The sequence below is a fragment of the Oryctolagus cuniculus genome, chromosome 3 (assembly GCF_964237555.1).
Source record: "Oryctolagus cuniculus chromosome 3, mOryCun1.1, whole genome shotgun sequence".
NCBI classification, from domain to species: domain Eukaryota; kingdom Metazoa; phylum Chordata; class Mammalia; order Lagomorpha; family Leporidae; genus Oryctolagus; species Oryctolagus cuniculus.
The window spans coordinates 166,105,371-166,121,011 of record NC_091434.1 but is presented as its reverse complement, the minus strand read 5'-3'; the positions used below and the strand labels follow the sequence as shown (position 1 = coordinate 166,121,011).

Genomic DNA, 15,641 nt, shown 5'->3' with positions numbered 1-15,641 from the left:
CCAGGTGCACGCGTTGTGTGTAGGCAGTTACGTAAGCGGACACAGCCCCCAGCACAGGGGCTGACAAAGTACAAGTGGATTCACAGGAGCAAGGGGACAGCTGGAAACTTCAGGAAAGCTGACATGGATATGGGCGATGCCTGGAACCCTGTCTCCTGCCCTCTTTGTCTCTCCAGCTTCACTGTGCACAGGGATCACCTGGGGAGCTTGTTAAGCTGCACCTCCTAATTTCATAGGTTTGAGGGGAAGCTCACGTCTGCATTTCTAACAAGTTCCCAGGTGACGTTCATGCCGTAGCTCACACAGACTGGGAGGGCTGTGCGCGTTTAGCCTTGTTTAGTTCCTCACGATAGCCTCGTGTCCCCCAAAGTGAGAGCCCCCAGGAGGGGCTTAATTATTATTATTTATTGATACCGAGGCAGTGTAAGAGGTGCGTGCAGGCGTTTGGAGGATGGGAGAATCTTTGCCGTGAACTCTAGCATATTCGAGCCGTCCCAGCTTCTAGGGGTCGCTCACCTTGTGATCTCAAATTCTGAATAAGGGTGTTAGTTCTAAGTTGTTTCTGGCCTTACCACCTTGCTGCCTCCACTCTGATCCTTGAAATCGTGGCCTTGAACACGTGAAAGGTAATGGCCCTGATTTGCAAACTGCGGGGAAGCCTTGCTCTCCTCTGCAATCCTGCAAATTCTCTTCACCTGAGGAGGGCAGGGGCTTTCCAGATCTGGGCGTCTGTCTGAATAATTGCCACTTTGGCCTCCCCCAAATCAAATAAACAGCCTTTAAAGCCGACTGTGTGCGAAGGCGGTTCATTCCCTAAAACACACGCGGGTGTCATAACGTTGCCATTATTTACTATGAACGTCTAGGACGACGGTAACACATTGGCGGTTGAGCGACAAAGTGTGTGGGGAAGGTTGGGGGGAGGGGACAGAGGACGGAGAGGGCAGGAGAAAGAGGAACTACATATCCCATAAGTCCCCGGGAAAGCCCACGGCGCGGCGGCGCCCCACCCCTCTCGCCGTCCGGGCCCGCCCCTCGGATGACGTCACAGAGGTGACGTCACGGCGTCCAGAGCGAGGCTGGGGTAGAGAGGCCGACCGAGCAGGAGTCGTCCGCCTGTCGTGCAGGCTGCCAGGAGTCGGCGAGGGGTGCGCGGGCGAGTGGCGATCGGGCGAGCGAGCTAGAGCGGGCCGGAGGGAGCGTGGCGCGGCGGGGCGCCGGGGCGGCCCCACAGCCGGAGAGAGCGGCGGAGCCGGGCGCCGCGGGGTCCCCACCCCCACTCGGCCGAACCGGGCCGGTGTTCCCCCGTGCGGGGGGCGGCGGCGGCGGCTGACGGGACCCGACGGGACCCGACGGGATCGGGGGTGTTGCCACCTCCGCCGAGGAGCCGGCGCGGCCGCGGGCTCCTCAGAGCCGGGGCCGGGCCCTTGACAGACGGGGCCGAGGACCGGAGAGAGGCAGCGGCGGCGCAGGCGACGGGGAGGCGGCGGCGACACCATGTCATCCCCCAGTCCCGGCAAGAGGCGGATGGACACGGACGTGGTCAAGCTGTATCCTTCGAGGCGGGGGATCGTGGCTGTGGTGGGGGGGCCGGCGTGGGGACCCCTGAGGCTCGGCCGAGGGCCCCGGGGCACCCCAGGCCACTGCCCCCTCCTCCCGCGGCGCCCACGGCGGCTCCCGGCGCCTCCCAGGAAGCGAGGGCCTGTTCAGCTCCCCTTTATCTGCAGCACCCCACAATATGCGTAGCTCCTGCTCTTCCTGCAACCCCCCCCCCCGCCCCTCCAGCGCCCGTGACTTTTCTTTGGGGCTCCCAATACGGCCTCTTTTTTTTTTTTTTTTTTTCTTCCCCCAGGACCAGCCGCCTCACTCTGTCTACCGCTGGGCCCACCGTCAGGGTCTCTCTTTTCTGTTTGTTCGCTCTGTATTTCGGGACTCCAGGCAGACATTTCCCGAGAGGGAGGCCTTTCTCCCTGTAGATGCCCCCATTCCCTGCTCTCACAATGCCTCTTGAACTGGGGTAACTCCAGCGACCTTCTTTATCCCTAATTCCTTTCTATATTAGGAAGAGAGTAGTCGGCGCAGGGCCCCCTTTGCTAATAAAGAGCTCGGTGTGTTTTTTAAATGAGGGACTCCTGGTGCGGTGGCTGGTCCTGGCAGGACCCTCCTGACAAAGCCTATCCCACCCGTGCTCGCGTGCGGTGAGGACCCCCGGGCCCTGCGGCCAGCCTCCCTCCATGTTGTGGCTGTGACAGCTGGGGGCAGGGAGAGCAGGCCTCCCTAGGAGACAGCCCCCCGAGAACCACCCACCCAAGCAGAACTCCCCGCGTGAGGCTAAGGTTCCTGGGGAGTACTCGCCCTGCCCCCGCCCCAACTTTATTCTCCCTGGAGGTTGCAGTGGGGGGGAGCCCCCCACCCCCCCCAGCAGGCAAGGGTTCTGGTTGGAGTCCAGGCTGATTATTTCATGACCAGCTAGAGAAATTCGCGAAAGTTCCTGTGACAAATCAAGGAATCTGGCTTTGGAGGGGATAAGTTAGAGATTGAGGGGGGCCCTCATGTGGGGAACAACTAAGCCCTGGGGAGGGGGGGGTTAGGGGGTAGGGTGTGAAAGGCTGTTTAAGAAAAAAAAGTGTCTCCTGTTTGTCTTTGGCCCTCACCCCATCCCCCCCATTGCCCCCTGTTGCAGGGTTTTGTTTATATAACTCAGGTTGCCGGGCCAGATTCTTCAGGTGAATTCTTCCTGGCTTTTATTTGTTGCCATTTCCGATCGACTGTTTTACTTCTTTGTAGGGATAGATGATGGTCAAACACTCAGTGATGGGATCTGCAGAAGTTTTTAAAAGTAGTTTTTGCATATGGTTTGGAGGTGGGGGATGGGAGGGAAGTTGCCTGGGCAAGAGATTATTACTGTTTTTTTTTTTTTTTTTAATAATCTTTTTGTTAAGATGTTTTTCTCCTCACCCAGGGAAGACTTGGCTAGGAATTAGGAACAGTAGGTGAACTTCTGAGTTTAGGGTTTGGAGTTTTAAGATTTTGGGGGGTGGGCATAGGGATTAGACACAAGCAAGTGATAGAGTATAATGTGCAAATAACACATGGCTAGGCACAAGTGAAATCAACTGTGAGGTGTTTATGGCTGGGATTGTTTTGTCAATATGTGAATGATACCAGTAATATTGGAGTTTTATAAGGTTGTAACTATGACTGTGGGTGTATTTTAGACAAAGCAGTTTTGGGTTTTATTTTTGTTTAGAAACTAGGAAATGACATGGTGGTAGAAATGAGTTATTTTTACCTTGAATTGAGAGTTACTGTCACACCTAATGCAAATTTCTACTTAATGTGTGATTGGGATGGGGGGCAGAGAATTCCAGCTGTTTGTGATCGATGTCAGATTATGTACGTACATAAATTTTTAACAGATTGAGGAAAAGAGTGAGGCCTAACTTGACCTGATGCCTTTTCCATACGGTGCCTTTTGTTCATTGAGTAGTTGTGGCATCTAGAATGATTACGGCATTTAGGAGTGGGGCGGGGAGGGGGGACAGAGGGAGAAGAAAACAGACAAAGAACAGCAGGGTGTCTTTTTTTTTCTTTTCCCCTAAGTGGCTTATTTCATAGCTTATTTTTAGTAGAAGATGAAGAAAGGCAAAGATGCTCTGGCCTTCTGTTCTTTCCCCACCTTCCTCCTTTCTGACAAAAGAAAGCAGGGGCGGCTTTAAAATCGCGGGTCTCGTAGATGGCAGTAGATGGCAGATAGCGGGGAGGCCGGAGGTCAGCTTTGTGTGTGTGATTTTCTGATCTCGCATAGTTTGGAAGTTAAAATTTTCGAGTGTGTGTGTGTGTGTGTGGTAGGGGTGAGGGATTTTGTGGCCTCCTTTTCCCTGTTGAATTTGCCTCAGTAGGCCCAAAGGGAGCCAATAATTCTTTTTTTTTTTTTTTTTTTTTTGAGTACAAGGTATATTTAGCAAAAACGGTTCGGTTCAGGAGAATTCCCCAACCCACTACTAAAACGTGTGCAATTGTGTGAAAGGGCCGGGGGTTGAAAATGAAAGATGGTTGAGAGGAAGTAGAAAGAAAAGGTTTGCAGGAATGTGTAATGCCTGCTGCCCCTCATTGCTCCTGGATGGTTTCCTTGGTGTGGAGGCTGATAGCTGGCTTCATTGCAGTCTCCTCTTTCAGCCCATTTTTGGGTGTCTCCTGAGCGCAATTACACCACCAGGATTTACAGCCTGGCAAGGGAGCCTACAGAGTAGGGAAGAAGCCGTGTGGGGGTAGCGAGCGAAGAGGCTGTGTAACTAATTGGCCACTGCCTCCCACCACCTTGCCAGGTTCATGGGAGAGACTGGCTCTGGTTGTTTGGAGTCAACGATACTTCTTTTGTGATGGGTTGGTTGGAGGAGAGCTGACTCCCAAGTTATGCAGGGAGTGAGTGTTTTGCACCAATGCATTTAATCTGCTGGGCGATTATGTTCTGAAACTCTGACTCATTCATTGTTTCTCTCCTGATCCTCTGCTAAGGGTTGTGCAAACCTCCCCAGGAGCCTAGAAACTGATTTTCATGACTTTTGGGTGCTGTAGGAATCCCCCCCCCCCAAAAAAAAAAAAAAAAAAACCACCAAAAGCAACAACTAAAAAACTTGCAGTTAGCCTGAATCTTGTGGAATGGTCTGGAATAGCGCTGCCATTTGTTTGCGAAGTCAGGTAGTGGGTGATCCCGTGCTGCTCTCAGCTTGGCAGCCTCTGAGGTTTCCATCTGCAACTGGCTGATTATTTAGATTGTCTGAGAACTGGGGCTCTAGTGACCTTAAAGCGTGATTTGCCCTAAAGGAATATCGGTTTAAGTTCTCCCTGGTGGAGGAACAAACAGCTCAGATTACACGGGTTTCCTTGTTGGTGGGGGTGACGCGTCTCACCCTGTTGCACCGAGCTGGTGATCCTTTTATCTGTGAACCAGTGGCCCCTGCTGAAGGCTAGAGCTGCTTGTTTTGGAAAAGCTATGCAGGCAAAAGGCCGCAGGCAGAGCTCCTCACTGCTCATTGGCCGCTCTGTTACTACCCGGAAAAGGAGGAGGGGTGGAGCTACGGAACAGCTGATGGAGTGTGTGACAAGAGAGTGTGTTTACATACAAAAGAGCTGGGGGCTGGGGAGACCTGGGCCGCGGCCTTAGGGGACCTAGTGTATTTTCAGGGGGTGAAAGGAGAGGAAACCCTGACCTGTTCAAGTAGAAGAAATGTGCAGAAAAATTAAATCAGCTCAGCAGAGTGGATCTCATAATAGTGGTGACTTGGCATACACCATGTTTGTTACTGAAGTTAAGAGTTGGGAACTCAGAATACAGAGAATTTTCACACAGCAGGGTCAGTCTCCTTCACTCGTTCTCATGCAGGAATTCAAAATTAGGGTAGAAATGTTAAGATTCCTTAAAAAGCTTCAAGAGTGATAGAGCTTTGAAGGTCGTTGTCTTACAACTACATTCATTACCAGCAGGAGTGAGTGTTTAGGGTTTTGGAGAGCTTTCTATAGCAGGTTCAGACTGTCAGGTGTTTGAGTCACCCATTTTGTGTGCCAGGCGTGCTGGTGGCAGTTTAGGAGTGAGAAGTCCAGTGTGAGTGGTCATGGGGCTTTGGTAGTTAGAAAGAAGAAATGGTTTTTCAGGCTGAGAAGTGAGGCTGTGTTTCTGTCGGGTCAGCACTACGCCAGAATGTGTCACCTTGCTTTTTGAGTAACATGTATTTTCAGTTGACTTCTTAAAGAATAGAAAGGTTAAAAAGTGAATTTCTGTGATGAGGTGTATAGAGGGATCTGTACTCTTGTATTTAAATGATATTTTTAAAACATTAAAATGTGTGGCCATTAGTCTTTGACTTCAGCTTTGGTATTTTGCTGTTAATCAGTAGTTGTTCTGTCCCTCATCTAGTAGTCTTTGTTACTCTTTAATTTGTGTGCACAGCGTAAATGATTCTAGGATCTTTTAACTTGCTCCAGTGTCAGTTGGGAACCTAGGATTTGCCTTTTATTTTCTGTGGCCTCTGTTTTAATGAGTTGATGAGAGGGAGGTTGGGACAGTTTCGTGGTCTTCAAGCTGAAAGTTAAAGATTTGGCAACTCCCAGTGTTCTGAATTTGCCTTCCCTGCCTAGATTTTGGTGACAAATATAGCATGCTGATACTTTGGTTAAGCAAGAACCTATATGAGTTCACAGCTTTAGAACATCTGATTTCTTCAGTGCACTTCTAGTAAATTATACACAAGCCTAAAAATTCATCTTTTAGGGGGAAAAATTTTTGCAGATGTAACCCATAAAAGTTTCCTTCCCCTGTTGGTGTGCGTGTGTTGGAACAGCCTAGATTGTTTTGTTTTTGTAGTGTTGCTATCTTCCCAGCACTGTGTGTGTGTGTGTGTGTGTTTTAAATTTGGAATCTTGTTCAGTCTTAGCAGATTGGATGGTCTTAAGAGTCACTGGAATTCTAGGCATGCAATTCAGACCTTAGATTACAGTGCTTACAAAAGCTTTATGCCTGTGGACTCCACAGAGTGTACATTTAATAAAATAATGAAAAAATTTTTGTTGCATTCTAAAAGTAATAATTGAGGAAAATAGACATTACAAAAGAAAAAGAAAATAGTTACCTCCTAACTTAACCTTTAAACAGTGATGCAGAACTAGTTATAGGGTCCAGAAAGCCAGAACCCTGAGCTATTCCAAACCTCCCAGACCCCAGTGTGGTACTCATTTTCTGGAGGGCTTGGTGAACACGTTACAGTATCCCATATAGGAATGTCCCACCATGTACTTTTCCGATTCAGTTGGTTTAGGGTGAAGTCTGGGAATTTATATTTCTTTTTCTTTTTTTAGATTTATTTATTAGGCAGAGGCAGAGAGAGAGGTCTTCCATACGCTGGTTCACTCCCCAAGTGGCCGTAACTGCCAGAGCTGGACTTATCTGAAGCCAGGAGCTTCTTCCAGGTCTCCCACTCGAGTGTGGGGGGCCCAAGCACTTGGGCCATCTTCTACTGCTTTCCTAGGCCAAAGCAGGGAACTGGATCGGAAGTGGAGCAGCCAGGTCTCCCATATGGAATGCCGGCACAGCAGGTGGCAGCTTTGCCTGCTATACTACAGCACCAGCCCCAAGAATTTGTAGTTCAAAGAGGTTTCCAGGTGATACTGATGCTGTGGTCCAGGTATTACAGTTTAAGAACCCTTATTGTTGAATGCTAACCTCTTGGTGTTTTTCCCATCTATTGTTCTTCCCAGGATATGTTTCAACCTGTTGAATCATATCTATGTACCTGTTTAATATTTTTGTAATTATTTCTATCAGATAAAAATAACAGGCATAGGGGCATGCGTTTGGTCTAGTGGGTAAGATCCCAGTTAGGGGTCTGGTCTTGTGACATAACAGATTAAGCTGTCACCTGCAATGCTGGCTTCCCATGTGGGTGCCAGTTTGTGTCCTGGCTGCTCCAATTCCGATCCAACTCCCTGCTAACGGGCCTGGGAAAGCCCAAGTGTTTGAACCCCTGCACCCACTTGGGAGACCAGAGGAAGCGCCTGGCTATTGTGGCCATTTGGAGAACGAACCAGCAGGTGGAAGCTCTGCCTCTCCCTTCTCCCTTATTCTTTCCCTTCTCCCCTTTCCTATAACTCTGCCTTTCAAATAAATCTTAAAAAAAAAAAAAAAAAAAAAAAAAAAATCCCAGTTGGGACGCCCGCATCGCATTTTGGAGCCTTTGAGTTCAAGTTCCAGCCTCACTTCCCATTCCAGCTTCCTGCTAATTAGCCCACACTCTGGGAGGCAGTGCTGGTGGCTCTATTAGTTGGGTCCCTGCCATTCATGTAGAAGACCTGGATTGAGTTCCTGCCTGGCCTAACACCTGTTGTTATAGGCACTTGGAGCGAACCAGCTGATGATAGCTTGCTCTCCCTGTCAGTCTCTGTTTCTCTAATAAGTTTTTTAAAAAATTAAAACAACGGGCACAGGGACCAGTATTGTGGCACAGTGGGTTAGGCTGCCACTTGTGATAGCAGCATCTCGTATTGGAATGTCAATTTGAGTGCTGGCTGTTCCACTTCTGATCCAGCTTCCCGCTAATACACCTGGGAAGGCAGTGGAAGGTGGCCCAAGTCGTTGGACCCCTGCACCTGTGTGAGGAAGGAAGCTCCTGGCTGTTGTCATTTGGAGAGTGAACCAGCAGGTGGAAGATCTCTCTCCCTCTCCCTGGCCCTCTTCTCTCTCTCACTCTGCCTTCAAGTGAAGAAATCTTAAAACCAGACATAGTAGTGCATGGAATATGCTGTCCCACAGCTGTGCCAGTGATTCTTTGATGTAATAAAGTTGAAATGAGCATCTTTACACCTAAGGTTTTTCTTTGAGTTATTTCTATCCTCTAGGAATGATTCTAGACCAAAGAAAGTAAACATCTGAATTAAAATACTGAAATAAAAATGAGGCCACATACTTAGTGGACCCTCATTCTTGGTTTTCTTGTGTTTTGCTTGGTGTCCTTTGGTGCTGAAATAGGCAGCCTGGTGTAGTGATTAAAGACGAGATTGTTCTCTCATTGTTTACACTCTGTTTTTTGTGATAGTGATTCTAAGATTAGGCATGCTTCTGCGCTTCTGAGTGCCTTCTGTGAGTTGATAGGTTAAATAAGTTGGATTCGTGGTCAGATTGGACTTGCAAAGGCTGTAGAATTAGTTTTGATATTTTTCTCGAGCTATAACTTGCATACAGAAAGCTATACATGTTTAAATGATAACATTTGGCCGGCGCCGCGGCTCACTAGGCTAATCCTCTGCCTAGCGGCGCCGGCACACCGGGTTCTAGTCCCGGTCGGGGCGCCGGATTCTGTCCCGGTTGCCCCTCTTCCAGGCCAGCCCTCTGCTGTGGCCAGGGAGTGCAGTGGAGGATGGCCCAGGTGCTTGGGCCCTGCACCCCGTGGGAGACCAGGAAAAGCACCTGGCTCCTGGCTCCTGCCATCGGATCAGCGTGGTGCGCCGGCCGTGGCGGCCATTGGAGGGTGAACCAACGGCAAAAGGAAGACCTTTCTCTCTGTCTCTCTCTCTCACTGTCCACTCTGCCTGTCAAAAAAAAAAAAAAAAAAAAGATAACATTTGATGTTTTAATGTCACGCATCAATCATGAAGCCTTATCACTACAATCATGATAGCGAACATACTCATCTTTCCTGAGAGTTTATTGGGGGTCTCCCATCCAAGTACTAACCAGGCCTGACCCTGCTTAGCTTCTGAGATGAGACGAGTTCAGGCGTGGGCGCGTTCAGGGTGGTGTGGCTGTAGACTGTTGGGTCTCTTAGTAGTCTTTTCTTCCCTCCCTCAACCATTGATCTGATTTCTGTTGCTAAAGATCATCTTTTCTGAAAGATTGATTTACTTATTTATTTGAAAAGCAAAGGGGGAGAGACTGAGGGAAAGATTTTTCTATCCATTGGTCCACTCCCCAAATGGCCACAACAGTCAGGTCTGGGCCAGGCTGAAGCCAGGAGCCAGGAGTTCCCATCCTGATCTCCTGCGTGGGTGACTGATGCACAAGTACTTGGCCCATCTTCTGCTTTCCCAGGTGCATTAGCAGGAAGTTGGAACCTGCACTCCAGTCTGCTATGCTGCTGTCACAGCAGTGGCTTAGCATGCCAGTGGCCACGATACTGGCCCCCATGGGATGTTATTTTATGTTTCTAGCATTGTACAAAGGGTCTTCCTAAAGGTCATGGGAGTAAACTCTGGAATAAACTATAAGTGAGTTTCAGAGCTTTCTGGTTAATTTTTTGTTAATTCCATTTCCACAAAGTATCTGAAGTAGCCTGGTAAGATTCCATGTAGATGTACAATGTGTACTCTTTGTGTGTAGATTCTTTGATTGGAATTTGCGATTCACCTGGTTGGTTCCTTTATATGGCGGGGTTTGGTATTCCATGTTTATACTCTGTTTGTATGCATTTACCTCTTGGTGTTGGTGGTATTTGGGTTATTTCCATTTTGAGGCTGCTCTGAACATTTGTATGGACATAGGCTTTTTTCCCCCTCTTGGCTAAGAGAAATAGCTGGAACATCTGGTAAGTGTATGTTTAGCATTTTTTTATTATTTGAAAAAGAGAGAGAGTGAGAGCTCTTGCAACCAATGGTTTACTCCCCAAATGCTCACAACAACTGTGTCTGGGCCAGGCTGAAGCCAGGAGACCCACATGTGTTACAGGGACCAAAGTATTTGAGTGATCGCTTCTGACCTCCCAGGGTGCACATTAGCAGAAATAGAGAATTTTTAAGCAGAGCTGGGACTCTGATATGGGTTGTGGGCCTCCTAAGTGGTATCTTTTTTGTTGTTGTTGTTGTTGAAGATTTATTTACTTGAAGGGCAGATTATCAGAGAGAGGTAGAGGTCTCCCATTTCTTGGTTCACTTCCCAAATGGCTGCAACAACAGGTGTTGGGCCAGGCTGAAGCCAGGAGCCAGGACTTCACCTGGGTCTCCCATGTGGGTGCAGGGGCCCAAGCACTTGGACCATCCTCCACCACTTTCCTAGGTGCATTGGCAGGGAGCAGATCACAGTTGGAGCAGCCGGGACTCGAACCAGCACCCATATGGGATGCCGGTGCCACAGCACCAATCCCCCTAAGTGGTGTCTTAACCACTAAACCAAATGTGCACCCTATATTTAAATTTTGAAAAATTAGTTTGAATTTAAGTTTCACTGATGAGAGTTTGTATTTCATACACAAAAATTGTGATGATGCATTAAATAACATGTTCCTAGGGCCTGACTTTGTTGAAGCTGGTTTTGTAGCTGCTTTTCTTCCTCCTTCATCTGAAATTAGTGAATTAAATTTTCCTTGTGAATTGTTTATTTTGTGGCCTTTGAAATAGCACTTTAGGAATTGTAGTCAAAAATAATTTGTTTTTGCATTTGCTAACAAGACTTCATTATACTTTGTCAAAAAAAAAAAAAAATTTTTTTAAGAGTTAGACAGTGAGAGAGAGAGACAGAGAGAAAAGTCTTCCTTCCGTTGGTTCACCTCCCAAATGGCCGCTACGGCTGAGCTACGCCTATCCGAAGCCAGGAGCCAGATGCTTCTTCCTGGTCTCCCATGCGGGTGCAGGGGCCCAAGCACTTGGGCCATCCTCCACTGCCCTCCCGGGCCACAGCAGAGAGCTGGACTGGAAGAGGAGCAACTGGGACTAAAACGCGGCGCCCATATGGGATTTCTGCGCCGCAGGCGGAGGATTAACCAAGTGAGCCACAGCGCCGGTCCCCTCATTATACTTTTTTAAAAAGAGTTATTTATTTTGTTTGAAAGGCAAAGTTAGAAGGAGAGACAGAGACATCTTCCATCTGCTGGTTCACTACCCAGGTGGCTGTAGCTCTCTGGCTAGGCTGGGCTGAAGCCAGGAGTTAGAGGAGTCAGGAGCTTATTCCAGGTCTCCCACATGGGTGCAGGAGCCCAAGCACTTGGGCCAACTTCCACCGCTTTCCTAGGCACATTGGCAAGGAACTTGAACCGGCATCCATATGGGATTCCGGCATTACAGGTGGCAGCTTAACAGCTGTGCTACAGTGTTGATTCCTATATAATCTTTTTAAAAAGGTAAGGACAGGGACCAGAGTTGTGGCTCGGCAGGTTCAGCAGCCGCCTGCTGGTACCCGGTATGAGTGCTAGTCTGAGCCCTGGCTGCTCCATTTCCAATCCAGCTCCCTGATAATGTGCCTAGGAAAGCAGTAGAAGATGGCCGAAGTTGAGCTCTTGCGACTCAAGTGAGAGACCCAGATGGAGTGATCTGGCTGAGCCCCAGCTGTTGGGGCCATTTGGAGAGTGAACCAGGGAATGGAGGATTGATCACACAATTGATTGCCCTCTCTAATTCTGCCTTTCAAATAATTTTTTTTTTTAAAAAAGGTAGGCACACTTTTTGATGGTAACCTTTTCCTTTTGTAAAGGATTGATAAATTTTTTTTTTAACCTTTCCTTAGCACCTCCTGTGAGGTTTATGATAGTTTACAAATAGTTGCATAGGACTCTGTATAGACAGTGTCTTCAATTTTCATAGAGATTAAATTCAGGTAAAAGAAACCAGCAATAGCTCAGTGACAGAACTGGAAACTGATTTTTTTTTTTTTTAAGATTTTATTTATTTATTGAAAGAGTGACAGGCAAAGGAAGAGGGAGGTATCTCCAATCTGCTGATTCATTCCCCAAATATCTGCAGCAGCCAGGGCTGGGCCAGGCTGAAGCCAGGAGCGTATAACTCCATCCAGATCTCCCACATGGGTGGCAGGGGCCCAAGCACTTGGAACATCTTTGGCTGCTTTCCCAGGGACATTAGCACTGAGCTGGACTGGAAGCGGAGCAGACAGGACTTGAACTGGTGCTCATATGGGATGCTGGTGCCTCTGTGCCACAGTGCCAGCCCCTGGAAACAGATTCTGAGAGTACCCCTCAATATGCTTCTCAATTATTGAAGTTAACTTTTTTTAAAAGACTTTTTAAAAAAAGATTTATTTATTTGAAAGAGTTACACAGAGAGAGGAGAGGCAGAGAGAGAGAGATGAGAAAGGTCTTCCATCCAGTGGTTCACTCCCTAATTGGCCACAACGACCGGAGCTGTGCCGACCCGAGGCCAGGAGCCAGGAGCTTCCTCCAGGTCTCCCACTTAGGTGCAGGGGCCCAAGGACTTGGGCCATCTTCTTCTTCTTTTTTTTTTTTTTAAATACTTTTTTTAAAATTTAATTAATTAATTTATTTTGACAGGCAGAGTGGACAGTGAGAGAGAGAGAGAGAAAGGTCTTCCTTTGCCGTTGGTTCACCTTCCAATGGCCGCCGCGGCCAGCGCACTGTGCTGATCCGAAGGCAGGAGCCAGATGCTTCTCCTGGTCTCCCATGGGGTGCAGGGCCCAAGCACTTGGGCCATCCTCCACTGCACTCCCTGGCCACAGCAGAGAGCTGGCCTGGAAGAGGGGCAACCGGGACAGAATCCAGCTCCCTGACTAGGAATAGAACCTGGTGTGCTGGCGCCGCAAGGCGGAGGATTAGCCTATTGAGCCGCGGCGCTGGCCTTGGGCCATCTTCTACTGCTATCCCAGGCCACAGCAGAGAGCTGGATCGGAGGTGGAGCAGCTGGGACTTGAACTGGTGCCCATATGGGATGCTGGCACTGCAGGTGGCGACTTTACCCGCTATGCCACAGCACTGGCCCCAAGGTTAACTTTTAATGAGATGGAGGTTAAGCTTTTTTTTTTTTTTTTTTGGGTATTCTGTACGAGCTGATAGGTTAATTTATAGACATTAATAGACATTGCCATAATAAAATGTTGGACATTGGGGTGGATGTTGTGGCACAGTGGGTTTAGCTGTCACTTGGGACTCCTGCAACCCATGTTAGAGCGCTTGATGTTGAGTTTCATTTCTGCTTTTTTTTTTAAACATTTATTTTATTTATTTGAAAGAGTTACAGAGAGAGGTAGGGACAGAGAGAGGTCTTCCACCACTGGTTCACTCTCTATAGCTGCAGCGGCTGGGACTTGGCTGATCTGAAGCCAGGAGTCCAGAGCTTCTTCTGGTTCCTCCTAAGTGGGTGCAGGAGTCCAAGATCTTGGGCTTGGGCTATCCTCTGTTGCTTTACCAGGCACATTAGCAGGGAGCTGGATCGGAAGTAGAACAGCCGGGACTTGAACCAGTGCCCATGTGGGAAGCAGATGCTGCAGACTGGGTCTTTAACCTGCTTTGCCACAGTGCCCACCCCTTCATTTCTGCTTCTGGTCCAATTTCTTGCTGATGTTCCTTGGAAGTAGTGGACGATGGCCCAAATAATTGTGTTCTTGCCATCCTTATGGGAAATGTGGATGGAGTTACTGGTTCTGGCTTTGGCTTTGCAGGCATGTAGGGAGTGAGCCAGCAGATTCAAGCTCTCTCGTCCCCTTCTCTGTGTCATTCTGCCTTTCAAATAAATAAATGTTAAAAAAAAGACATTACTTTGTAATAGTTGTTAAAGTCATACCTTCTAATAAATTAGACATTTTAATTTATATTTGGGTGTTTATATGTGTGTTGCTTAAAAATTACTGACAGCTGGAGCTTTTAGTTTGGCTAACAAGAAAAAGACCATCTGGTTTATGCCTGTTTTAATTGAAGTTGACCACAGTGTGGAGTATATTGGGTGAGTAGACTTTGTCTCCATAGTCAGTACAGGGATGGTGCAGTGAGCATGTAACATAAAGTGTATTTCTAATTCCTAAGCGTAATTTAAGTGCAGTGTGGAAATATTGGAAAACACAGAGAAGTCATTTCATGCATTTGAGGGGCTGCTGTTGCATTAGTGGTTCTCAGCTGGGTATCAGATTTGAGAAGAATTACTGTGTTTTTAAGGACAGGTAGTTTATTCTATGTGTCTTAGCAGCCGCTTGAGGAGAGTCCTTGGTTTGCAGGCGGATGTGTGTGGTGTACAAGTATCCGCTCCTGCCCAGTAGAACCCAGATCCTCGCGAGCCAGGTGGAAAGCCCATAGGGCAGCTGTGTGCTCATGAAGGGTGAAGGATCCTTTTCACCTCCCCCTGCTGTGTAGGTATCTAGGGCGTTAGGTAGGCGGTTTGAATGGGTGCTACTGATCTGACCTGGCTCTGCAGAGACTTCAGGGAGGAGTAGCACACACACCCTTGTAAAGGTGAGAGGCTTGGCTGCACTCTGCCATTGTCTGGAAAACTGGCGTTGCTGGTGGGTCTGTCCCTGGGCTGTAGCATTGGAGGAGCCGTATTTTGAGTTAGAGTATTACTTCTTTGATTGGGAATGCAATCCATATCTTTTGTCCAGCCTCCTGGCTAACCTTTTTTTTTTTTTTTTTTAAGATTTATTTGTTTGAAAGGCAGAGTTATAGAGAGGCAGAGGCAGAGAGAGAGAGAGAGAGAGAGAGAGAGAGAGAGAGAGAAAGAAAGATCTCCCATCCGCTGATTCCCTCCCCAGACGGCCGCAATGGCCGAGCTGTGCTGATCCAAACGCAGGAGCCTCTTCTGGATCTCCCACATGGGTGCAGGGGCCCAAGCACTTGGGCCATCTTCTCCTGCTTTCCCAGGCCGTAGCAAAGAGCTGGATCAGAAGTGGGGCAGCTGGTACCCACATGGAATGCTGGCACCGCAGGCCGGGGCTTTAACCCACTGAGCCCCAGAGCAGGCCCCTAACTTTTTTTTTTTTGAAGTTTATTTGAAAGGCAGAGCAACAGTGTTAGACCTTCTGTCTACTAGTTCACTCTCCAAATGCCTGCAACAGCTAGAACTGAGTCAGGCTGAAGCCAGGAGCCCACAATTCTCTGTGTGTGGGTGGGTGGGGGGGGTCTCTCAAGGGGAGGCAGGGACTAAAGGACTTTGATCATCTGCTGCCTCCCAGGGTGTGTGCTAGCAGGAGGCTGGATCAGAAGCAGAGGTGGTGCTTGTCCTCAGTCACTCACATGTGGGACAGGGACATGCCAGGGCACAGCTCCACCTGCCCCTGCACCCCCTCTTCAGGGAGACGTTATGCATGAGAGTAGGAGATACTCCTTAACACATGAAATTGTTATTTATGGTGTAAGTTACATATTTGTGTTTTGATATTAGGCAAGCATTTTTCCCCGTGTGTCTCTTTTTTAAATCATGTACACTGG

General features: G+C 48.3%; 1 protein-coding gene across 2 annotated transcripts in view; it reads left to right on the top strand.

Moving 5' to 3' along the window:
- The first annotated feature begins 1,056 nt into the window (after positions 1-1,056).
- Positions 1,057-15,641, top strand: part of UBE2H (ubiquitin conjugating enzyme E2 H) — a 112,728-nt gene continuing 98,143 nt past the window's right edge. Inside the window, exon 1 of one of the 2 annotated variants that reach the window (XM_008258202.4) lies at positions 1,057-1,550. In XM_008258202.4, coding sequence (XP_008256424.1) covers positions 1,498-1,550 — 53 coding nt within the window. In that variant the 5' untranslated portion in view covers positions 1,057-1,497. The remainder of the gene's footprint in view (positions 1,551-15,641) is intronic. The other variant, XM_008258200.4, reaches the window with a different exon arrangement.